This window comes from Martes martes, assembly GCF_963455335.1.
Source record: "Martes martes genome assembly, chromosome: 6".
Classification (NCBI taxonomy): Eukaryota; Metazoa; Chordata; class Mammalia; order Carnivora; family Mustelidae; genus Martes; species Martes martes.
This window is the reverse complement of record NC_137893.1, coordinates 37,310,983-37,338,490: the sequence shown is the minus strand read 5'-3', so window position 1 is coordinate 37,338,490 and position 27,508 is coordinate 37,310,983. Positions and strand designations below refer to the sequence as shown.

The window sequence follows — 27,508 nt, the reverse complement described above, 5'->3', positions numbered from 1 at the left end:
TGATTAATTTAGGCATCACTAATAACCCTCTACTGGTATCTTTTCTCAAACCATAGCCCTCAGTCATTACGGCTTTCAAACCAAAATCTAGGAAGTGCAATTATTTCAGGCATTGTTCTATGCCTAGAAATCTGAAATATAAATCAATATTGTATGTGAATACAGTATCCAATATAATGTTGAATGCGATATCTCAATGAGTGATTGCTATATACATACATGAAAGATGTTCAGTAACTTCTTAGTTTCAAAATTTCCAATCCAAAGCAATGTCTCTAAGAATAAGCCAAGAAGTACCGTGAGATGACTACACCGGTTCAAATGATTCAACAAGGAATGATTTTGGAAAGTTACCAGAAACGTTTATGACACCATAACACACTGATTCGCATATAAAACACCCTCTGCTGGGCTTGCAGAACTGAACTGGACTGAACTCTGTAAGCTCTCAGGGCAAAGGGGCTGATACTTAGCAGCGTAAAATGACACTGGCTTCTAAACTTCAGTGTTACTAATCCAAACTGACTTCTGCAGATCATAAAGTACAATTGGCCTTTCAATTTAGATTCAAACACCTGGCTAACTCCATTAGCCAGTGATCCCATGAAGCAAAATCTACTGCCATTTAACCAGTTCTTCCATTTTGGAAGTTCTTTGTTTTTGAAGAAATCAAGAAAATCTTACAACCAACGTTTAAAAAAAAAAAAAAAAGAAAGAAAGAAAGAAAGAAAAGAAACCTTGAGCAAAATTGCATCTGTATTCCAGACAGCTTTTCACAAATCTTTAAGAGAACAGACTGTCTAGATCACTAAGAGCAAACTTATATCCAGGATAGGAGGCTCCTGTCATTTCTGGAGTACGTTTGTGTGTATTTATGTCACTGGATTCAATTCAAAGACCCTTTGAACAAACTAAGGTAATTCAACAGATGTGAATCAGCCCAATTTAGTCCACCCTTACAAGCACCACCGTCACCATTGCCACTAAGCACAAGAACATAACTGAGGAAGCGGCTTTGTCAGAGTACTGCTTGGAAAATCATCGATTCACTGACTGAATTTAACACCTGTATGTGCAGATATGGCATATAATTCATAAACAAAGCGGCAAAGCTGCAACTTCAATACTTGCACTTTTTATGTACATCATTGTTAAATCCTACAGAAGATAACCAACTAATAGGAGAGAGCTGTCAGAACTTAGAGAAGATACTATCAACACGATAAATTTTCTTCAGTGTTGGAACATCACTTTAGGTAGACGGGCGCTCAGATTCAGACAAATGTGGGGAAAAATAAGAATTGACAAAACACATGTTTAGTGTCTTTGTATGATTAGGTTTAGGAACATTGCCAGGAGAAAACTTTGTGTATGATCTCATCTGAGCTTAGCTACTTGTCAAAAAAGAAGAAGAAAATATCTTAATCATCAGATGCTATCTTTTCGAGTTTGGTGGAACAAAAAACATGCTCATTCCTTTAATAAGTCCAAATAAACAAGACTGATGAGGTGAACAAAAATCAATACACAGATTCCAAAAATTTTACAACTGTTTATTTTCAGTTCAAACATGATTGATGTCAATTAGATGCAGATCTGTCCTGGTGATTCTCATGAATCCACCATGTCAGATAATCCTTCCATGGAACTCTTTTTGAAAAGTCAATGTTGTGCTTTAAGTTATCTTTTCCTTAAATCCTTAAATTCCACAATTAAAAAAAATTATTTTATAAATTTTCCCAGCTATTTTTTTTTGTTTTTGTCAGTGGTAATATTTTACTTACAGAGTACAGAGAATACTTAGTATTGTTGATGTAATGGACATTTATGATCACTGGCACATGTTAACCATTTTTGTGAGAGGTATTTTTTTTTGTTTTTTTTTTGTTTTTTTTTTTTAGGTATTATGAAAAACCCTTCAGAGTGAGAAATGCACATTATACAATTTAAAGTATAATCCTCAGTAAGCAAAATATATGAAATCTTGAATTATAGACAAAGGAGGCTACTAGGTTGTAACATACATTGCTAACTAGAAAGAAAAGTGCTTTTAGACAATGCTGTAAAAATTGATAAATAAAATATAGACTTTCTGACTTTGTCTTTAATGAGACCATTCCACTTTTTATAATCACAAAGAAATCTATTGTTTCATGATGTTTTGAATGCAAACTAGTAACTCAAAATTTTCTTGAAACTTAGATCTTTTATTAGTGAAAAGTCGATCTTCTCTTCCTGTGACGAGGCACTGTTATAAAGATTAACAGAAGCCCAATGGAAGCCTGTTCTACAACACAGGCAAGCTCTGCATGTAAAATGTCATGACATGTACAGGAAAATAATTCAAAACTAAATTGGTGTCTACATGGTAAATCTGTGACTATTGTGAAAATCAGCTAAAAATATGGAGTGGCTAAAAGACCTGTATTGCTTACTTGACCAATACACATGCACACACACACACCCATACATTCTGTCCATCATTCACTTTTTGAAGTGTCAGAAAACATTATTTCTCAAATGACACACAGGGCTTCATTTGCTATGCATAAGGTCAGTGAATATTAGCTTCATTTACACTTGGCTGAGAATCCGTTGGTGTCAACAGGAGAGGCTTAGTTCCTCTACTGAGCAGGGTTAGAATCTGACAGAAAGCTGCCATTGAAGAAGATGGATGATCTTCTCTGCTGACCCTGCTCCCCTAAAGTGTCATAGTTTGGGTCTCTTTCTATCTCCACAACAAAAGACCCTCTCTGAGCTTCCCAGTGGCCTTCAGCTTTATTAGTGCTAACAGGTCCAGACATTTTCATCGATTGGATTCTCTACCTTTTAAACACAAGAGCTTGCCCTTTTTGGCTAGCTAAACCTTGGCACAGATGTCTTTTTTTGTAATTGCCTCTCTGCTGTCTATTGGAAAGGACACAGTCAGACAGGCAAACACCATGTCAGCATAGAAAATGTTGAGCTATTTATCCCAGTTGCCCAATGTCATTTTAATGACAGTGGTATGTCATCTGTCTGTAGAAATTAACCCTTAGATAATCTCATAGTATCCTTCTAAATGGAAAGTCAAAATCTTATGTCTATTTAATGACTAATATATGTAAAATACATTATGCAGAACTATTCAGTAGGTAGGAAAAAAGTACTTCTCATTTTTATATAAGCAGTTACTGATAACCATATTATAAAACAAATGTACCTAAAAGTATTCTATATAATTTTCATTCTATAAAATTCTAGTTTATATAAATTTTTCCATTTTGCTTTCCACTACTGGCTGACACTGTGAAATATGGCCTTCTCTGACTAAAAAAAAATACATGAAAATATTTAATACATAACAAAGATGCTATAACGATGGAATAAATTACATGTGACTTTGAGATCCTAGCTGTGAACTATTTTAATATGTTGGAGATTTGTAATTGATATTTGAATAATCCGAAAGAAATGACCTAACCTCAAATTTAAATGTTTAAAAACACATATGCTAAAATGATAAAAAGGTCTTACAAACAGATTTACATGTAACACATTTTATGAGAAATGACCATTTTGAGTATGCATGGATTTCTAATTCAGACAGTCTATAATATTATAATATGTAACTGTTAACATTCTTTATTCTATGCAAAATACAATTTAACATATTGGCATATCTGGAATTGCAGAGTTAGCTGCTAAATATATATGTATGTAAAATGTACTGATCTACGTAAAAAAAAGAGAGAAAAGTAAAAATAAATTACACAAAATGAAGATAAGGATATACCAATTCTAACTCACGTTAACCCTGCTAAACTGCAGACAAAATATAATGCAATAATTTTCTTGCACTCTGAAATAAAACTATTAAGCCTCTATTAAAACATTCTGAAATTCTGTGTATTATTTTTTAGTGTTAATGCTTTCATCCAAGTTGAGAAAATTAGTAAATTTTTGTTGAAAATAACTATTAATTAAAATCTCAATAGCCCAAAATTTCATTCTAGGTATAGTATTAACAACTTTCAGTAAAATAAGTATATTTATTAAGGCTGAGGAATCCATTTAAAAATATACAGTGCTGAGACCATTCAGGGAAAAAACTCAAGAATACAGTTCCCTTTTATTTTTAAAATCACATGGATTGTACATCAATGACTTTTAACTGTTATTCTCTAAATTAAACAGTATTTCCTTCAATACAATGCCAATAATTTCAGGTATGTATGTACAAGGCAACGATCAACCTTTTTTTCCCCTCTTTCTATAAGACAGGGTAACCAAAATCAACATTCTGACTCTAGGATCTGAGCCAGAAACATCAGGAACCTGATATTTTTAAAAAATCAAATTAGTTACTACTTTAATTTGATAATTATGGCACTAAAGATCTAAAATTAATCTTAAGATCAAATGAGTTCTTAGGACTATGCAATGCTTTTAAAAATAAAAATACCAGTAAGATTCCTCATGCTCAATCTGGGTCCAGAATGGTTTTATATGTTCAACTGACCTAAGCATTCTGCCTATGCAGATTCTCAGGAGCATGTCCGTCAATCACTGTCAGCTTTCTGTCAGACTCCACTCTGACTGCAAGTGACAGTCGGTTATCTATTGACATTAATGAATAATAAATAAGCATGCCCTATAGGTTTATGTGAATACAATGTATATTATTGTCAGTATAGATTAGTCTATATGCAAAAGCAGATTTGTTTTTTTGGGGGGCTGCTTGTTTGTTTTTCATCTCATACATTAGGAAATGATTAAAAAAAACGCAAAAGCAAAAACAAAAGCAAGTGAATGCAATAAAAGATGTGCTTAATATGAACTCTGGTATACATTATTGTTTTGCTTTTCAACAAGTCAACCTTGTCTCAGCTCGTGTCATATAAACTTAAATGAGCTGTATTCACAGGCCCCTGAATATTTATGCTGTCTTTTACAGACCTAACACGTAGTTTGTTGTCTCTGCAATAGAGTATACAATGACAGAAAATCCTTAAAAAACTAAAGATCAGAAGTTGTGGCAGTGTTCTAACCTTGCTTCTCTTTTGTATTCACCCTTAATCTGCCTTCCTGGTGGAAAAAAAAACTATTTAAATTATTATTACACTCTTCTTTGTTGTTAAGTCTCCATCTCCCCTTCTCATACCATAACAAAACTGTAGTTTTTTGAAAAATAAGAATTAAGAACTTCAACTAATTAAGCATTCACATATACATCTTGACTAAGTCCCTTTATGATACTGACTGACAGTGGTAATTCTAGAATTACATAGTCACAGTCCAAACATTACAAAAGGGACTATAACCTCCAGTATTGATCAAAGTATGGTTTATTTTCTTAGCTCAAGAAAAACAAGTTAGGATTCAAATTATAAAAGTTTTGCCCATATCATGAGTTGTGATTTTTATTTTTAAATTTACCATTTTTCCTTCTCATTATGAAAGTATCTTCTCAATTTTATACTAAACGTTTAATTTTATAAACTATTGTAAAAAGTTAATATTATCAATGATTTGAAGAGGTAAAAACTAGATTTCCTGTTAGATCTAATTAAGACTTCTACCAAAAACATAAAAAGATGGAGAGTAGTTCAAAACACAAAGATACGCCATCAAATTTTGAAATAATAATGAGTAATAGTTATTAAAAAGGTTCAATCTTTAATTGATATGCATAGCCCCAAATTATAATACATGAAATCACTGTCATGTGAGGAAGGCAAAAAGACACAATGTTGCCAACTATATACTTAGATTTCAATAAGTGAAAACACAGAGTGAGTAGGGAAGATGTATTCTCACTATTTTAATCCACTTAGTAGATGGGAAGGTATGTTCTGAAAAGTTTCAAACCAGAGAATAGCATAGAATTTTCTGAAAAGTAAATGAAAAACTATTGTTGAAGCCTACAACACTATAGGAAAAGATGGGGGTGGGAGGGAGAAGGTACTAGAGGCAGTGGGGATGGAAGAGAACACCCACTTTACCACATTGAAGGATGAAGGATGTTAGAAGAAAGGATGGCTATACATTCAGTGATGGCCTGGTGAATAAGCTTGAAAATCAACGAGAGAGCTGCTTGAAATGAAGTGAATAGCAATGTTGTTATATTGGAAAAAGTTAAAAAGCAGCAAAATGATCAAACCGTTATGTTCAGCCTTGAAAAAACACAGTACTCTTCTACATAATGTTTGTGCAGAATAAACATCAGAAACAGCAAGAAGCATGGCTGAAATAGCAAACTTTAAAAAGTTCCTCTCAGGATTCCTTTGCAAACTAAAATACTGTCTCCATATATTAAACTTGGAGCCACATGTTTTCCCAGCTCTAGCTCATGATCCTAATAGCTAAGCTTACCATGTGTTAATGTTAAAGATCAGTTTGAGAAACAGATTTTGCAGAAGACTGACTGTCCCTCTGCCCTTGTAAGGTCCGAGGGGGCCAAGGTCTGAAGGGTTTCTCGGAGGAAAGCCAGCCAGAAATCACAAGGTTAAACAGCAGAGTTGCTGTGCCCTTCCAAATTCTAGGTTTCTGATAATGTAAGAGGTGTCCACTATCTTCATTTTAAAGCACACTTACATACAATTGTCACAATACCCAAAAAACACTAATTGCTAAAATTTACCTTCCTAGGAGCTGGTAAAATACTACAAGAATTGCAAATTAAATGACAAAAAAAAAAAAAAAAGGAAAGAAAGAAAGAAAGAAAGAGAAACTAAGAAAAAGAAGGGGAAAAAAGGACTTTACTTTCTTATACTGCAGAGGAAACCTAAAACAATCTACTTGAAAGTAAAGAAGTAAAAGTTAGTTTACAATGTTTTTCTTTGCGAAGAAAAATTTAATGACATTGCTGAAGTAGCTTTTATTTTTTTTTCTTTTTTAAATATGCAATAATCCAAGAATATCCTTTAAGAGTTTTCAGGCTCCTTGTAAAAGTCAATTGAGATTTCCACAGAGAAAGAAGTCTTAACTATTCAGCACTTACAAATTAAAATATTAGTCCAGAGCAATTTAGAAATCCAAAAATGGGTCAAGGAAAAAATAAACTTAATTTTTTGTTCCATTATGTTGACGTACGCTTTTTTACCCCTGGGGCAGGTTAGAGGTGGGCAGTGAATGTGTGTGTGTGCTTATATATGTATGTGTATATATATATGTGTGTGTGTGTGTGTATATATATATATATACAGGTAATAATTATATCTGATTTGATCATCTATTTTATTAATAAAATATATATAAACACATACATATATATATGTGTGTGTGTTATATTGTGTATGTAATGTCAAAATGGAAAAAAAAACTGGAAATGGTAAGTTCTGATTTTACTTTGGGATCTGTCATGAATGAACTCTTAGAACTATAAATGAGGTCTTTAGCTGTCCCACTTATTGAAAAAAAAAAAGAGAGAGACCCCTCAAAAAAAACCACTCTAATTTATTTTTTATAATCTTTAAGGTACATTCAAACTCCAAGAATTTATTTTTCTAATTGTCTTGGAAGGGATTATACCCTCAAGGAGTACAAGAATGTCCATGGAACAGTTTTATTATAATGAGTTTATGTATTTCGGTAGGTAAGGTGCCTGTCCTATCTCACATCTCTTTTCAAGGATAAAACTACTTTACAGGAAAAGGTCAACTGAAATAAGAACACTGTGTAATATAAGTTATTTTGCCTGTTAAAAATAGATACGAAGAAATGTTTTTTAAATCAATCAAGTTTATTTATTTAAGCCATCTACTAGTTTAAATTAAGGCCATTAATTAATGTCATTAGGTAAGTTAATGTCATTAGATGTCATTGTCTATATAGGAACCAGTTTAGCTAATAATAGTAAAATACCAAATAAAAAGAAGATATAAATCACTGGGAAATACACAGTAGTATAGTAAAGTCACAAATACTCAGTTTATTTTTTTTAGACTAAACTTTTATTATAGCTAGTGATTCTTTAGATATATTCTACCCCTCCACACCTACCACTTGCATTCTCAATCTCTCTCTTATCCTACTTTCTTTTTGAAAGAATGGTCTTCTAAAAAAGTAAAGTAGGTAATACTAACATTAAAGATTGTTAACCAGCTTGGACAAATGACAAATGGAAGATATACAGGTAATAATTACATCTGATTTGATCATCTATTTTATTAATAAAAGCATCATGGTGCTCCCTTCACCAAATCAAGGTTTTCTATAAAATGTTCTAATTTAACATTAATAGCTTCAGTGCAGGCCAGAGGCTAACATCACCATGGATGAGAAGCTAAACTAGGTATTACTTGGATAACACATGAAACAAAATATAAGACACAGTATGTGTCCTTTCAAAGCCTCCTGGTTTTCTCTTAGAAACAAAAGATAATATCATCATTAACAGTAAGTAATTTTTTCACTTCAAATGAAAAAATTCAAAACCCAGAGCATAAAAATTATAACCTTGAAACAACTTACAAATTCCTCTACTCCAGAATGTATTTTGCCTGGTTTTCTATATCATTCATTGACCCCAGACTAAACAAAGTAAACTGAATAATAAACTTTCCATACTTCTTCATAAAACCACAGAATCTGAGAGAAATAATAACGCAGTTACTTCAACTAAGGTGTATCTTTTTCTGTGTTCCTATGAAATGCTGTTACATGGAAAAATACTATGATATATATATATACATAGATTCTATAATCTTTAACAAAGTTGGTGTTACAATCAAAGCCAAAAATAATGTCTATAACTCATCAATTTGACCTAAACTCAAAGCTGAACTGCTTTACCAGATTTTTTAAAACCTCATATTATACATTCATGTAGCCTTCTACTTTTCACATAATAACATGATGTGAATATCCTAATAAAGATGTGCCTCCATAAACTTAATTAGGAAGATATTTTGCAGAGGATGGGATAACTTAAATTCTCTTAAATGTGAGGAAAATTAGAATACGGTGACTTTCTGAAATTTTCCTCTCTGAATCAGTATCATATTTTTACACACAGAGAGGAAAACAGCAAATGTATAGCTGGTTCTAATTTCTCCCATGAAAACAATATTGTTATTTGTATAAAATAACGATATTGTGGATAATATCATCATATATAAAATCTTTTATGGATTGTAATTATAATGTATCTTCTTAGAGGAAATGCCTAGAAGTTTGATACAGAAACCAAATGCAAAATTTGCAGGTATCATTGATTTGTATTATGACACTGCCTGCCAGAAATTAATGACAATTTTAGCTGTCACTAGAAATATTTAAGTTTGGCCATATATTTGCTGAAGTTAGGATAATTAGAAATGTTCTGAAGTCATCTAAATCGTAGCAAGGTTAAGTCCTATACATCAGTTTCATATTTCCTTGCTTCCTTATTCTTTCCTCACTTCTTGTCTTCCTTCCTCCTGTCCTTTATGTACTGTATAGTTACCATGCTCAGTGCGCTGCGGGCACATACAGAGATGACTGAAGATGAGTAAAAAGCAGTACAATGTTATGTGAAGTCTACGGTGTCCTAGTAGGATATTGTAATACAATTCTAATTTAAGTATGACCATGATATTATCCATGTTTTTAAAGAATTATGAGCAAATATCTCCGTAAAGGACAGAAGAAACTGATAACAGTAGTTACACTATAAAAGGGCCCTGTGGGACAGGAGCATAAGGATGGCACTAATTCCAGATCTATGCACATTACCTATTCAAAGATGCCTTGTACAAGTATAAGTTTATGAAAGTGAATAATTGAAGAGTAAAAAATTTGTAATTAGCTATAACTCAAATAGAAATATTTTTGGACATGATACTGAATTTACATAATTTCTGATTTATAGAATAGAATATAGCTCAGGTTTGTTTCTTTCTATTATTTCATTTTGTTTTGCAATTCAAGTTAATACTTACAATATATAATTTGGAAGCAAAATTATCTTATAAAAATCACTTTCCCATATAAGATCAACATAAATATACTTCAAGGCTTTCTTTTTTTAAGTTTATTTATTTTTTTTAGTAATCTCTATACCCAACATGGGTCTCAAACTCACAACATCGAGATCAAGTGTGGCATGCTCTTCTGATTGAGCCAGCCAGGCACCCCAAGACCTTCTTATTTTAGAAAATGTTACCAGGCTCTTGGAACTCTCTCTTTGTCAAGACACAGGTATTGGTAACAAAGGTGAAACGGCTTTCATTTCATTAGAGGAGGGAGACATAGAAATTAAAAGAAAGACACAAAGACAGTGACAGAGAATGGAAATATGACAATGAATAAATATAGTTACATTGTTTTCATAGAAATAAATTCCATATCTGGAGCAGATTCCTGTCCAGGTTTTCTAATGATCAGCATATCATCTTGCTATATGCTATGAGGACAAGAAAATATAACGAAAGGTTCTCATACTTATCAGGTTTAAGGCTAATCATAGAAGATAGCCATATACATAAGAAATTAAGTAGTGATATGAATATGAAATAAAAATATTTCCCTTGGCAGTGGGCAGTGTATGAATAAGTCTTTAAGAAAGTTAAAAAACATTTATTGGGGGGCGCCTGGGTGGCTCAGTGGTTTAAGCCTCTGCCTTCGGCTCAGGTCGTGATCTCAGGGTCCTGGGAACAAGCCCCGCATCGGGCTCTCTGCTCAGCGGGAGCCTGCTTCCCCCTCTCTCTGTCTGCTTCTCTGCCTAGCTCTGATTTCTCTCTGTCAAATAAATAAAAAAATTTAAAAAAAAAAGAACATTTATTGGAAGATGAAAGTGATACAAGAACTGTGCTAGGTGGGTACCATGATCTGTAGTAGAAAACCATAGGTTGTATAAGCTGTAAAAGGAATTACAAATAAAGATTAAAATCTGATTGCACGGTGCCTGGGTGGCTCAGTTGGTTAAGCCTCTGCCTTCAGCTCAAGTCATGATCCCAGGGTCCTGGGATGGAATCCAAGTCCTGCATCAGGCTCCTTGCTCAGCAGGCAGTCCACTTCTCCCTCTCCCTCTGCCTGCCACGCCCCCTGCTTGTGCTCTCTCTCACTCTGACAAATAAATAAAAAATTAAATTAAATTAAAAAATCAGATTGCACATGATGATTCCCACTGGGAAAGAGCAAAGTATAAGTATCCACAAGAACAGATGATCTAACAGAGAGTAAGAGGCATTTAACTTGAAATTGTAAGGAAAGACACAAGTTCAATCAGCTGACACAGGCTAGCTGGCACTGTAGGTTCAAAAAAGCAAGGCATGGTAAGTACCAAGAGAATCTGGAAGAGAGAGCTCATTGAAGAACTCGGGAATGTGTAGGATTAAGATACAATAGGTAACTGTGAGAGGCAGTGATGTTTGCTTGTTTTCTGTTTATCTGGGGCCAAATGTTAAGTAAAAAGCCATCATAAAAATATCTATGGGTATACTTAATGGTAGAATGACAGATCGGTGCCAGGCTGAGGAACAGGGACCTTGAGTATGATAAATAATGTGACGGAATGTTAGTAAAGAAGATTAGGATCAAGTTGGAGATACTTAAATGCCAGCCTAGAAAACAGGGAATTTTTTTTATTAGTAATGAGGAGCCTGAAACTTTCTGATTAATGAAGTAATACTATCTATGTTGTGCTTGACAAAAACTGCATTCTGACTGCCACATGAAAAAAAAAGAACCGGGATAGGAAAGATAATGGCAAAGCAGACAAAATACTTAGGATATAGGAAAAGACAGAGAAGTATTTTGAAATTATTATAAAAAGAAAAATGTTCAGATTTGTAGCACCTTTCAAGATCCTGAAAGAACATTTCCTTTTATAAAAAGACTGTGATAGAAAAATGCTTATTGTAAAGATTTGGGCACTGTATTGGTTAGGGGCCAGGATTCCTGGCCAGACCACCTTGACTAAACAACAGTCTACCATTCTATGCAATTGCAGGTACTTCACCCACTTCTCGCTGTGCTTTGGTTTCCTTATATAATAGTGTGTGTGTGTGTGTGTGTGTGTGTGTGTGTATTTGCATCTATATATCATATATATAAATGTATATATGCATATATTGTGTGTGTATATATATCACATACATGATTTAATATAGGTAAATAATGTAATATTTTAGTTGGAGTATTTTTTGTCCTTCAAATGGAATAATGATAGTGCCTACCTACTAGATTAAGTTAGTAATATTCCTCTTTGAGAGACTAAATGAATTAATACATGTAACACTTAAAACAAGCTCTTGCCCTCTATGAATAACTAGAAAGCAAACAAAATCAATGACCTGTTTTTGTTGAAGGCCTCGAATCTCCCCCTTTTTAATTTTTTAAACTATGTCTTCTACTTACTACTGCTCTATAACCTGAGCCCCATATTTTACACTGATGCTAATTTACTTGAGAAACCGTATATATTCAGGATACAACTCAAGCTGTTGTTATAAGAAATAACAGATTACACATAACTTAAAATTGTTTAAGAAAAAAAAGTCAATGCTCAAGGTAATTTAAAAACTCAGAGAACAAAAGATCACCCCTGATCCCAGAAGTCTGACATGTCGATTGTGTTATTTATGCTTTGCATCTATTCTTTTCCCTATGTATATCCTGCATATTCTAAATATCAGTGTCTGCAAATTTAATTCTTAATTTTTCATTCAAAATTATTAATAGAGAGCAATTTATAATTCCTATATCACATTGCTGATATTTTAAGGCCAAATTTGAATCACGGTGTTGCACTTAACTTTGGACATTTAGGTTATTTCCAATATTTAAATTGTATACATCACTGGGGAAAGAAAAGGTTATGTAAAAAATTATTTTTTTTCCATTGAAATATCTTCTCCAATAAGTTACCAAGGATGAAATTACTGGCTTAAAAGATATTTAACTATTTGTGGCCTGTGAGATCTATCCTCATTCACTCATTGCCATGAGATTTCTTTACTTGACAAATTCCATGTTACATTATAAATAACAAGATAATAGCAAGCATTCATTGATTATTTGCTATGTCCCAGATACTATTCTTAGGGTTTTTACATGCATTGTTTCATTCAATTCTAACAAGAACTCTATGCGGGAGGTACTATCTTATTAGCCCCATTTTATACTTAAGAAAATAAAGGCTTAGAGAAATTTCCCAAGTTTATTCTACACTCCTGGTATGTTGTACAGCCTGAATTTGAAAACTCTGTGACACTACATCTGAGCTATTAACCCTGTAGTGTATTTTACTTTTCTGTTTATGTTTGATTATAAACAAATATATTATGAAGACACATTTGTTTTCATAAAATGTGGTGGAACAAATTACATAGTACTTTACTGCAAAAAAAACCCAAAAAACATGGTTTTCAAAAAATCTAATCAACACAGGTTTTAATATTATCAATGCTTTCAAATTGAATAAATGTTTTTATTTAATTGAATATGTTATATGTCTATTAATTATATGTTAATAAAATAATGACAAGGCTGTTAACATATTAATATAAAATATTAAGAAGCAACTATTACAAAATTTCCTTATGATAAAAATTAGAAATCTGAAATTATTGGAATTCCCTTTTACATTAAAATTATCAAAAAAAGAATTCCTAAATTTTTGTTTTAATTCAAAAAATCAAAATTAAGCAACATAAATAAGGCAAGTAGAGCCCATCTCTATGGTCTGTTATGAGTACATATAAACTGCATAACATCCTTGGACTTTTACAATTAAGGAGACCATATATTTTATCATCTAAATCGGAACACTTTGGAAAGCAAAGAGAGAGAGTGTTGAAAGAACAATTATCCCAGACAAATATGGTCTGGGATATGGTCACCTTACTTAGAATAAAGTTTCACCATTTCTTCAGTAACTAGAATCCATTGGTTGAAGTCCAGGACAAATCTTAGGATGCAGTGTAGTGCAGTGGGGAAAAAAGACTTGATTTCGTAAACAGCATACTGAATTCCTACCCAGTTTTCTTACATATTAATATCCCTGAGATTCAGTTTCTTCATATGTTTAAGAGATATGGTAATCTCTTAGTGATATGGTAAGGACTATTCACTAAAATTAACACGATTGTCTAGTGTAAACTGCAAATTTCCCATACAAACCTGTTATAATACTAAGCTCCACACTTTGACAAATACTATTCTACTTTTTAAATGAAACCAAGTTACACAGAAATTCCAAAAATTTCAAAAATATATTTCAGAATATAATTTTATTAGTCTTCTGAGTGTATTTATATATATATATATAATAGAAAATAATCTGCTGGTTTGCATAGAACTGTAACAACTCATGGCTAATTTTTTTTTTAAATGACCTTTTGACAATAAAAGCTTATTAACCAACTGGAATTACATATTTTTAAATGACTGAAGAGTTGTCTTCCTTAATGCATTATAATAAAGAATTAGAAGTTCTCCATATATTAGTAAACTAATTTAGTTCTCAAAATTGAATTGTTGTTGTTGTTTTGTTTTGTTTTGTTTTGTTTCAGAATTATGGAGAAAAAAAAGCTCTTACATGAATTAATCAAAACTGTGATCAGTTTTCGCAGTTGTTCATATTTCAAATTATACTCTAATAGATATCACCGTGGACTTCCACTCTATAAAGTGCCCTGATAAACTTGCCTTTAAGTGGCTAACCGCTTTCATTTGGCTAGGGACTCACTAGCCTCCTCTCCCAAACACTTCAGTTTTCCTCAATATGGGATTGGAATTTGTTTTCAAACTCTTAACAGGATCATTGGAAGGAAACAGGAGAAATACTATAAAGGCAGGCCTGGATTGATTCCAGAGGCAAGTACTCTCACAGCAATGCATTGGAATTATGCCAAGGAGAGAAGCGTTTTTGTAAATGAACATAGTGCCATAGTTAAGTATAAGGTCTTTAATTCCTTTGTCAACATCACCAAGGTTAAAAATTAAGAAAGTTATGTGATAAACATTTACTTGACTTAAAACAGTGCGCACATACTCCTTCAACTGAACATCAGGAGGCATCCTGACTAATCACAGTTTTTTAATGAACACTTTCTGATACTTAATTCCACCTATTTCAATGCAGGATTCATGTACACGACAGTGAAGTCATTTTACTTTATTTTTAACTACCTAAGTGCGGTTTATAGGTGACAATAATTTTGGTACTCAAATGTGGTTCTAATTCTTGAAACTGAAATAAGTAAAAGTGGATAATTTTAATAGTATCACATTTGATGAGATTATTTTGCTGATTTGGAAGAAATTGGGAGTGTTTTCTTCACAGTAAACGTCTTTATTGCAGCTAAAGACTGTTTTTCTTACTAAGTTCTACTCTTGTAAGTATAAAAGGCAAACAGTTCCTGTTTGTTTCTAACAAATGAATGCAGAGATCATTTAGGTTAAATTACACAAAATGATACTAAAAATACAATAATTTTCTTAAAAATCTTTAGGCCTTCAAAGAGCAGAAACTTTAATATTATTTCCTAGACTTTGCTTAGACAGATTTAATTGGGCACTTTTGTAAATCCTCCTGCTTTATTTACTATGTTTCCCATTTTTAATTGTGCAAAAGCTTAAATTCCACTTTCACATCAACCAAAATTCTACTCAAATTGGCTGTTTTTACAGCTAAAGTGTAATAGTACGTTCTTAAATTTTCCTATTATAGTTATTTTCAAGTAATTGTTGTTAACTTCCAATCAATAAGAACATTGCCTTTCACTGAATTGATTAGTTCAGTAAGACTATTTCTACACTACCCCAGTGATATAGCATTCCGCCTACTAGTACTGATAATAAATTTTCATCAGTGTTTTATTTCCACATGTATGGAACCTGCAAGATGATCGACCCAGTAAGAAATTCTACCAGTGTAAAGGGATAGGGAAGGAGGACAGTGGGTAAGACAGGTTTGACTCCTTCAGGGGAGTGTCAAAGAAAGCTGCTAAACTGGTCTATAAGACCCAAACCTAGAGCATCTGTTTTGCCCAGAGTTGACTTCACAACATTAGCTGTAGCATGGCTGATGACTGAGTGCTGGGTCCTTGGTATTTTTATATGCTAGTGCCCATCCACATGAAGTATTTAACTCTTTAATCGGGATATAAAAATATATTTGCTCAGTTACTCCATCTAAATAGTTTGTCCAATAGAAATATAGAACAAGCTATATAATTTTTAAATTTCCAGTAACCACATTAAAAGAGAAACAATTAAAATTAATTTTAACATTATACTTATTTAATTCAATATAACTAAAGTATGATTCTCTCAATATGTAAGCAGCATAAAAAAACTATTAATGATATGTTACATTCTTTTTTTTTTTAATGAATCCATTGAAATCCAGTATACGAATTATACTTATAGCACATCTCAATTTAGAATAGCCAATTTTTATATCCTAAGAACCACATGTGGCTCCTGGTTACCATGTTTGACAACACAAATCTGAATATCTTTTAAGCTATTATTACTTTAAATATTCTACTAGAATGAGAATTTTATGGGGAAGTAATATTACTTATACACCAAATTACTAAGAGCAGGACATCTGAATTCAGCAATGAAATAGAATATTTGATAAGATTCTCCTTGCTTTGTGAGGAAACCAGGTCAATATTGTTGCTAAAAGCCAAGGCTCGGGAGTCAAAGTGCTCCGAATCTGATTCTAAGCTAAGACAGATATTACCTCCCTAAAGTAATTACAAGCAAGCAGTTTACCCTTGATAGCACCAATTTTTTTTTCTGTAAAAGAGACATGATAATTTCATTAAATGAACTAGTATATATAAAACATATGGAAGAGTATCTTTGTATAGTAAGTTACTACCGTTAACTCCAGTCCCTTCTAAAGTAATTAGGATTTGCAGTTATTAAAATTACATTGCTGGCTTTGAAGTACAAAGAATATATAAAAGTTATTTTTCAGAATGCATTATGTGTTATAAATTAAATTAAAAGTATATAAATAATATAACCTTATTATAGAATTTTTGGGATATCCACAAACAGAAAAATGTCTAACAGTTTTGAAGGTCCATGTGGCATAGCTTTAAACAGAAAAATAATGGCCAATTATAATGACTACAAAATACTATATAAGAGAAAATCCAGTTTTACAGAACAGAGGAAAAGGTTCACTAATTTGTATGCTATTATTGTTTCAAAAAATAGATAACATCTAACTGATGTATTACAATAACTAAAGCTTTTCTTTGGCCCACTTCCACAAAAAACGTAGTGCACTATAATATGACTTATCAGAAAAGCATCTGTTTTATTATTTAGTCCAGAAAAGAAATATGGCTTTGGCAGAAGTCACCTCAGAGATTTACCAAGTAAAATTTGATGATTTTCATATCAAAGTTTTATTATTTATAAAAAAATTCTAAAAGTTTAGAAATATATTTGTATGTGCCCTGTCAGTTGAGTTCTCGTTAGCAGCCCCTTTAACCTCCTTTTTTCCACTACTTACAAGTCCAGACAATACAGATTTCACAATAGGAGGAATCCCCTGTCATTGAATCTTGGTTAATGTCACACCTCACCCTGCTCACTCTCCTCTTTTAAATCTCATAGACCAATGTGCAACTGTTAACTTCTAGGTCAAACAGAGGGCAAATTAAATCTTAGTAACAAATGTCACTGGCCAATATTTATCACATACTATTAGTGTAGATACCACTTTGGGGAATCATTGATAGCTCAACAGTGACTTCACTTAAGATCGGCTGGATCAGAAATGCTGGTGTAGCACAGACTCACTTGTTTAAATAACTATTATCACACAAAATCTCTGATACTGAAATAGAAAAGAAATGCAAAGTGTAATTTTAAGAGCACATATTACTTACGTTCACAAGTGTCCCCTTTTTGCTGGTAGCCTGCTTTGCAGATACACTTTCCAATGGGCACTAACCATTCTCCTTCTGCACTGCAGTGCATCCTGGGGGAGTTTTCCGCCTCTTCCTCTGCACTGCTGACACATGTCCCTCGAACCTCGACTAAAGAGGAAAATTCTGAACCAGTCACTGTATCTGGAAAGATAGCTAAATTCTCAATAATGGACCAGCACTTCTTGTAGTATACTTTGACAGAAACCAAAGCTATGCAAGCCCCTACATCCTGAAAGGCAAGATAGAATCCCTTTTTGGACAAAGGTCCAATCTCTCTCACCTCAGTGTTAAGCTTCATCTTTCTTTCACCAAGGTCACCTTGGGTAAAACTTTCATCTGCAGCAATGGTGTCTATTTTTACATAGAGGTTTTCTCTTATATTCCTGCCAGTGTCGTAGTCTGTTTCATAATAGTACAAATTAAAGGTTTCCTTGCAAGTTCCCAGTACTCCAGGAAGACTGTTACAATCCCTCAGGGTAAATTTCAATTCTACAAAAATCCTTTGTGCATTGCCTTTCGAAATCCAGTTAGTCCGCAGCCAGTTGTTTTGGTTGGGCTCCATGACCTGGCACACCTGGTAGGTTCGGATCGGGGTGTAGTTCTCATCCAAACCACTGATCTCTTCCCACTGTAAAATGTTTTAAAAAGGCTATCAGTCATTCAGCAAAAAAAATAACATTTTTACTTTGAAAGTGCATGAGGCATCTTTAGCGTAGTACAAATGATGATCTGTGAAAGAGCTGGGTAGATTCCTACCCTGGCAAAAACTCTGTAATCTAAGAATATAGGACTCTTAGTTCAGCTTCGTCCGCAACATCATTCAGGTTGCCTGCATCGTTTGTACATACAATAAATATTTCATTTTGTTTAATGTCTGTTTGCTAGTGTATTAGTGTTTCTTTTTACATGTTTGCTTATGTCTATAGTCTCCACTGAGACTGTAATTTTTATAGACTGAGCGCACAACACAATCACTTAAATTACCATTTAATGCATATGCATATGGATATATGGCAGAATTTCTGATAACTCGGTTGACATTTTAAGTGTTGATGTTAAACTTGGAGCACCTAAAAAACACAGGGAAGAAAATGCCAAGAGTGCTCTGAAATGTAAAAGCAGTCCACAACATGTTGATATTCACAATACGAAATCTTTTACAATCTTTCCAAAATAAGATATAAGGGAGTAACATTTTACAGAGCTATTTATTTCTTGCAGTGTTATATATATAATACTGTACATAAGCCACATAACTATAAATAAGTAGTTATAAAAGCATGATTCATCTTTATAAATAAATTGCTTTCAATAGACAATCAAATGTACATGGCAAATCAGCATGCTGGATCATATTTCAGTAATAAGCTTTTTTACTTGAAAAATATCACATGTTTAAAAATGTCTATTCATATGCTGATGCAATACATATTACAGTAAACACATATTTTCATGAAAAGGGAAAATAATAAGTTTAGCAGAATTTGTAACATCTTAAGGACTATTAAGCCATGTATGATAATATCTACACTGCCCATTAGCAAATAATTTCAATTCACCTGAAATAATCCTAGAAGTCTAATGTAACAGTTGATTATGTTCTTTCTTACTATTAAGACAAAATTTCCCACTTTATATTTAGGCTACATTAATAGTGAAATCATCATCTATGTGTTTTTATTTCCCCAATATAAAGTGCCGAATATGAAAATATGTTAAGTATTCAAACCCAAAATCTTACAGCATGCAATATTTAAACCACTGTTTCAAGAAAAACAGAGAAGAAAGTAAACTAATAAGCATGTGGTAAAGAGTTCTATTTGTAAAACTTGATTAGAGAATTAATTTGTTAAAATATTTTAAAACATTAATATCTACTTTTAAAACTATTTTTTAGAAAATTGACAAATTAGCAAAATAATCTTATTCAGAAATTTCTCGTGTGACATTATATATTTGCTGTAATTTTATCAAACATACCAAAACTCCTCACTGCAGCAAAGAACCCATTATCATGTGTAGGTTTTATTCAACACAACTTGAGTTTGTGACTAGTTAACGGTATGTATATTTCTCTTTGTTTCAGTTAGCTGTTTATCATCTGTCTGAATGGCATTTAACCAAATATACCCAAATTCATCCATTTGGATGGGGATATTTTAGTCTCTTAATTAGATCGAAATTATTAAAAGAAGTAAAACTATTAATGATATCTACACCAAGAAATCAAAAACTCTAGATAATGTGCTCTTTTTAACAATTCCCCAGCCTGAAGAAACCAAGGCTAATTGTTATAAAGGCATATCTTCAATATTTCTTTTTTCTAACTTTAAGAACAATCATATTTGATTTATGTACGAAAAATCAATTTCACTACTTATGAAACCCAATTAATTTAATTTTTATTTAAAAATTTATTCCTGAGGGGAAAATTTCAAGACAGCGATTGTTTAGATCACAAATAGTGAGACTACATAAATGCATTTAACACAACTCTTGTTTTATTTCACTTTCTCAAGAGATCATAATCATTTCTACAAATGACACCATTAGGAAAGAAGTCTTAATTCAGATACTTAGCTTTTATAGTATACTTATAAAAATATTTTCTAAAAATATAACTTAATAACACTTTATTTCCTGCAACATATTTAATCACATGCAAACCAATCCATTTCATATATTAAAAAAATATTGTCAATCATCATTTCCTAACATTATCTGTTGATTCCTAAAGATTCTTAGGGTTAACTGTTATGATATCTGGACTGATAAAATGCCCATTTGAGTCAAGGATAACATAGACAGGCATAATTTATCCTTTTGTGGATTACATTGATGAAATACTGCAATCACTACAATCCTGTATCAGTTTACTTCTCCTTAAAGATAAAAACTATCCTCCATCTCTATTTGTTTTAATTGATGGATGGTAGAAAACGGGCTACATCTGTCATTGGTAAGAAAGGGTTTCTTTTTAATTGTGAATGTCTTCCTATAATGTATATTTTTACTCATGGAAACTATTCCATTTACGAGAAAAGTAGGGCATTCCTACCTTAAACTCAGTGCACTTTTTGTAATCTGTAAAATACTTGTCATTTTTTCATAATTTAATCTGACCCATACAGATAACTACAATGTGATCTTAAGCAATCTTTCAAATATTAATTGAATAAAAAATCTGACTATTTAAAGGAGATTTGCATTGTTCACATGTTGCATTATTAAACTGACTTTCAGTTCATGACATATTGATTCTATGCTGTTCTTAAACTCAAAAGTCCTTTTCAGATTTTAATTCTTCTCTTTGCTAAATTTGTTACACTTTTTATAATCTCACTTAGGCTTCTTACTGTAAGGAAGATTAACTTAAATAACAATGAGATATATATTCTCCTTTCTTGGAGCCCCTTTCTTCACAAGGGATGAAGTATGTGCCCTCTCTCACAATTAAAATAAGACCTAAAGACAAAGATGTTGAACTAAATTAACTAAATTAAAGTAAATATACCTTTCAGACATGTGAAATGTAATGGTTAGAATATTTTTAGGGTTTACTTATATTCATCAGTTTTTATTGGACAGCTTTTACTCATATTTATTATAGCAGATTTTTAGTATAATATATACATGCTCTGCCATGGTTTCTGATTAATAACAGCAGATAGCACATGATCAAAATTTGGAGAATCCAAATAATATTTTATAGCAAATTCCATCTAAAATATGGAGCATATTATATTTTTAACTACCTTTTAAAGTGTATTTTGAATGATGCTAAAACTGTTTTTAAAAGAAGAAACACATCACATACTGTTTTAAAGAACTACATTCAACCTACCTAGTGATTATAGTAAGAAGTATAAAGCAACTAAAGAGGTTTAAGTGAGTTTGTGAAGGAAATGTTCCCTGTAATTAGTTAGCATTTATAGCCTGGAACCTGAGGTCTGATTCCTCTCACAATAAGAACTCAAAAGATTATGGTTATAGAGGTTTTTTTTTTTTTTTTTTAAATCCATTTCTCCAAGTACTAAAGTATACCTTCTCTTACTCAAAGAACTCAATGTCTCATTATAACACAACAAAATTTTGAATGAGACATTTGGAATTAAAATAGTTTAAATATGAAGAATGTGAATAATTCCAGGGGGTTGGGGAAGGTTGTGCTTCTTACTTTAAAAAATAAAAGGTGATATTTTATGAGGAGAAGTACTTACCCCATTGGGTGGAGAGGAAATCCATTCCAACTCTGTTTGTTGTGCTTTAGAATCCAGCAGTAGTACTGAAAAACAAAGTTTCACTTTCAAATCTTACATGAAAAATGTAACCACATTTGTAAAAGTTATTAATGTGTATCAAATTTACATGTAATTATCATGATCTAAGATATGATCTAAGATATATAAAGTTATTTATGTATATGAATGATGAAATGAGTACCTACCTGATACAAGCATATTCCCCTTTCTTAAGGAGAAAAGATGTTAAAATACCATATTATATTTGGTATTTTTAATTGAAATATTAAAATAAGTTTAAAAACTTAAAAATATCATGAAAGGGTAAAAATTGTATGTGGTATCTTAATTCTATAGTAGTTTATATTTTAAAGAATTTTATAAGCCATTGAGCACTCCAAATTTTGTCAGATATAATAGCATGAACATAATAAAATATAATTCCATATTCATCTTCCTCTAGTCATTAATTTGTAATATTGTGCCAAAAGTATCTCCTAGTGTCTTTTGAGAATCGGAGTTTATTTTTTAAAAAACTTTTTCATAGGGTGTCTTCTCTTAAGCCAAAATGAATACAGTAGAAAACTATATCAAGCAATGTCATCATGAGAAAAATAAATTGCCCATTATTTCCAAGATATATTTCTGGGTTAGTCAAACATCTGTTTTCAATATTTCTATTTTTTTTTTAATTTCCAAATATTTCAAAGCATTAGCTAATTCTCAAAATAATATATTTAAACTCTGACTTGACTTTGTTCCTGACTTGACTTTTAAAAACAGTTGTATTCCACTTTGATATTATCAAAAAACATAAACAATTCATTTACATGTATATAAATGTACCAGATGCTCTTGATAGTATTAATATAAAACAATGTATTCAAATGTTAGACATTAATATATATCATACCTCTTTTTATTGCTGTATGTTGTATTGCTTTTTAAGACAATTGCTCTCCTAAAGCATTTACCCTGCTCGAACTGATTCAGTTACGAGTTTTTATTCTTTAAAAATATGCCTGACTCTACAGCATTTTAACAAATGCATCAGTTTGTCCAGAAATAATACTGAATATATTTCCAAGCTTGTAAATATGCATAACATCAACCTCAGCAAAGTGTTGAAATTTGGACTTAAATAAAACATATGCTTATATGAACTTTTAAATAATAACTAGAGAAAAAAATGTGTATTTAAAAGGTAATGGAAATTTGTTACGCTAAGAAAACAAAGGAACACATTGATTATGTGTTCAACTCCTTCGCTCTAGTCAAGGTTATTCCCTGCAACTGAAAACCCATAGATAAAGAGACACTTTTTTGCAGAAATGTTTTACACTTAAGACTCTTGGGAAGACCATGAAAGCACAAATCTCGGTCACAAACACTTGACTCTCTTGCAGATGGGGGGGGAGGGGATGCACACTTTCAAAATACCAAGTTGTATTTCGCACTGGGAACATCACTAAATCGTTGGATTAGTGAATTTATATAAAGTAATGTTTAAAGTTTGTTTTGGTTTTGTCCTCAACAACAGAGAGTAAGCACAAAGAAAGAACATGGGTTCCAGGTACCTTTTGAGATGATTTATTATTACTATCATTTTTGTCTTCTGCACTGACAAGAGACAAGTGGATTTTAAACCCAGGTGACCTGCGAGTCATTTTGGAGAGTGAAACAAGCAATGTGATGATTGTTTACTGCCTTGTTACCCCTTAGCACTGCCTACGGTGGGAACCAGGGATCGCGGAGGGGTGGTGATGGCAAACAAGTTAAGAGAGAAACAAACTAACAAATAAAAAAACAGAAACCAGCTCCTGGGCGTTAAATCAGAAGCAGCTCTAAAGTGATCACTGTGTCTCCTTGTCGTCCGCTCTCGGGATAAACCCCCAAGTGCGCGCTTTTGCCTTCCCGCTCAGAGCGCGGAGCGCCATCCTCCCTTCACGCCCACCGAGGCGTAGCCCGAGGCCAACTAGGACGGGGGGCGCACAGGCCGGGGTTCCAGGACTCCGCGCCCTGCCGCGCGGGGGTAAAGGCCAGGGGCAAGATGCCGGGCGCTCCCGGGCCAGGCCAGCCAAAGGCCGCAGGAGCAGTGGCGGCGGCGGCGGCGGCGGGGGCCGGGGCGGGGCCCTCGGCGGGGCGGGGCGGGGCAGGGGCTGCCAGACGGGCGCGCCCGCCGCGCCAAGCATCCATTACGCCCTCCGCCAGACCTGGACACTCCAGGGAGCTAGTGGCGCCCTAGCTCCAGAAGGAGCCGGGAGGAGGAGAGAGGCTTTCGGGAAGCGTCTCCTTTGAGGGAGAGGCGGTGGCGGCATTTAGGAAGAGGAAAAACAGCAGCTGTACTTCGCCTCCAAGCGTCAGACTCTGACTTATACAGGCGCTCCCAGTAGCGGGAACTGACCTCCCGAGAGAACACGTATGAGGAAAGTGGAGGAAGAAGGTCCCTCATTTTCCTCCACCCACTCTCGGCCACCCCGGAGGCCTGGCACCTGCGAAAGGCGGTACCCAGCGCTGGTTCCTGGGTGCCGGGGTGCCCCTCGGGGCTTGCTAGCTCCTAGAACCGAGCTCTTGATCGCCGCTGCGCGCTGGGAGCGTCGCCGCTGAGAAGCGGGGCTCATTCGCCCTCCCGCCCACCTTTTAAACATCTCACTTCTGCATTTATAGAATTCAGCCTCCTAGAATCAGAATCCTCTTCACGTATCTTGCACCCAGAAGAGAAAAGCAAGCGAGCGAGACACTCTGGCTGCAGGAACCTCTCCCCCTAGTGATGCAGTTATTTATAGCTCAAACTCCTGCCGGGTCTGCGTGAGCTTGCGCGCCCGGCTTCGCCGCAGCAGTGCAAACTTTTCCTCAGGTCCCGCTATTCCGGAGCAATCAGTACAAGGTTCCAGGATTGAATGTCCCTAATCGCTAGTGTCATGCGCGTAGAAACGTGCATTTTGGTGTGTATGGGTGTATGTTTCTGGCCGACGTTGGTTCATATGCTAACGCGTAACCCACAGCTCGGAGTCATGGTTTTCTCTGAAAATTTCTCTGAATGGGTTCAGCGTCAACACGGGTTGCAGATGTGGAAACTGGGGTCAGAAGGTCAGGCTGGCTCAAGAAGTAGGACGTGGCGTTGGGTTGGGGGATGTGGTTTGAGTGAAAGACGAGGGGTGCACGAAGAGAATGGAAAAAAACACTAAATCACTTAAGTTTTCAGGGCGACATGAAGCGAGAATCAGTATCGAACACAACCCCTCCCCCCCGCCCCACATCATCATGACCTAAATCTGATAACAGATTCCTCCGTTCTCCATACTTCAGGAACAATTAATTATTTGTATTCTGCTTTTAAGTATCGGGAAATCAACGTTAGATTTACAGTCTGGAAGACAACGGGGGGAGAGAGATTGTGACATTACTCAAGAAGCAAGACATTTCCATTGAGAGGATTTATTTTTCCCCAGCTCCAACTACAGGCACCGAAAGGTATTTTACCTTGTCAGTGGTTCAAAGGAGAAGAAATAATAATAATGATAACCATATACAGTCGTATCTGGCCGCCCAAATGAAACCTCTTCTCTTCATCCAGAGGTAGCCTTCAGGATCCAGGTCCTTCGCAAGGTCTGACCGCTCGGACTCAACTGCCGGGCAGATGTTTGGGGACTTGTAGTCGCCCAGGCGGCGTCTCGTTACCACTTCCACAGCCCCAGCCCGCCCCCTGCCTCCCCGGCCGGCCAAGCCAGCTGGACTCCCGCTGTCCGCGCGGCCGGCGGGACCCACGCGCGGCGCGCGCTGAATGGAGACGTCCCCGCCGCGGGGCGCGCACCGCTTCCTCGCTTCACCTCCGCGGCGTTATTGTTCCGCGCCGGCGGCCGAGCGCCAACCGCAGGCCCGCGCCTCCTCCTCCGACGCAGTGAGCACTTCATTAGTAACCCGAGCGTTTGGAGCTCACACATGTCACGGCCCCTCTGGGAAGGCTCGGGACAACCAGCCGCTCGCCGACGGGCTGGCCAGGACACTAGAAGCTGCACTCCCCAGTCTCCGACTAACTCCGGCCGCAGCTTACCCCACTAGAGGCGAACACCGAGAGGAGGAAGAGAGGGCTAGAGGAAGAGATCTGACCCGCCTGCTATCCTAGAGAAAGAGCTCGCTGGTCATCACCCCCCCGCCCACCATCCCACTCCGCCCCGCCGCTCTCCGTTGCTGCTCACGCCCTCCGGACTGGCCGCGCCAGAAATCCCGCTCCCGTCGGGCGGACGGCCGCGGGCACCAGGCTGAAGGCGGTTCGGAGTAGCCCAGCTTGCCGCCAGCCTGCCGGGAGCAGCGGGAGCGGTGAGGGGGCGGGGAGCCGACGGGGGAGGGTCGCCCCGCGCCGGAGGCGCGGCCGGCAGCCCCGCGGACGAGCCGGCTTGTGCAGGTAGACCGCTAAATAAATAACTCAGAACAAACTTTGCGTTCCCATCACCTTACCTTCCTTTGCAGCCTGCGCCTCCCCGGTGTGTGCAAAGCGGAGCAGCCAGATGTAGCATAAAATAATCCATGAAGGGTGCCGAGTTTGAAAAACCATGGTGCATGAGCAGGTTTTATTTTAGGTTTCAGTGGAGTCGTAGCTTTTTAAATGCTGTTTGCTCCGAAGTGGGTTCTTTTTTATTGCGCTTTTCGCATCGATTCCCCTGCTCGACCTCCGGCCGGCTGCTCCACGTTTAGCTTTTTTATTTTTTCCCCCTCCTGTTCGTTCGCACCGTGTTTGCTGCCTGCAAGTCTCCGACTGCAGACCGGCCGCTTGCTCCACACTCCAATAATATCAATTAGGGTGGAGGGGGCGGGGCTCCGAGCAGAGAGCCTCCGCCACTCGAGCTGACTGGCAGGCACAGCCGGCCTGCCAGGCGGCGATTCCCAGGGCCGAGGGGCGGGTCCCGGTGAAAAGGCCGCCCCGGCCTCGGGGGCGGGCTTCGGGGCGCGGGCCAATCGGCGGCGAGCGGAGTCAGGTTGCGGGTCCAGGATTCCCTCCAGGTTCCGAGCTCCCAGCTTTCGCTAGATGCTCAGAAAGGGAGGACGCGGATGGTAGCCGAGGTGCGTGCTGCTGTGGACACTCGGCTTTTAGCAACCGCAGCTTTCGTGGAGCAGAATCAATCCGAGAATAACGCTCCCAACTTAGAGTACTGTGTATATATAGCGGTACCCCTTGTGGTCTTTTAGAAACCAGAGGCAATGCAAGCCATCTCTCAGCTACCGAACACGGAGCCAGGAAAGTGAAATAAGCTGTCTTTAAGTAAAGTGCCTTTTACTTTTTTTGTTACTCAAAACCTCCGCGGGTCGGGTAACTTTGTTCTTTTCATTTCTTGAAAGATTTCTACTTTTCTTTCTTTCTTTTTTTTTTTTTTTTTTTTCTGTTACTCAACAGCAGTCAGC

At 35.6% G+C, this 27,508-nt stretch overlaps 1 protein-coding gene across 6 annotated transcripts in view; it reads right to left on the bottom strand.

Annotated features, from left to right (window-relative positions):
* Positions 1-26,663, bottom strand: part of EPHA7 (EPH receptor A7) — a gene marked incomplete at both ends in the record, with an annotated part of 167,696 nt that extends 141,033 nt beyond the window's left edge. For all 6 annotated transcript variants that reach the window (XM_080805651.1, XM_080805652.1, XM_080805653.1 and 3 more), the window contains 3 exons: positions 17,826-18,495; positions 22,088-22,152; positions 26,567-26,663. In XM_080805651.1, coding sequence (XP_080661777.1) covers positions 17,826-18,495; positions 22,088-22,152; positions 26,567-26,663 — 832 coding nt within the window. The remainder of the gene's footprint in view (positions 1-17,825; positions 18,496-22,087; positions 22,153-26,566) is intronic.
* Positions 26,664-27,508: the final 845 nt, after the last annotated feature.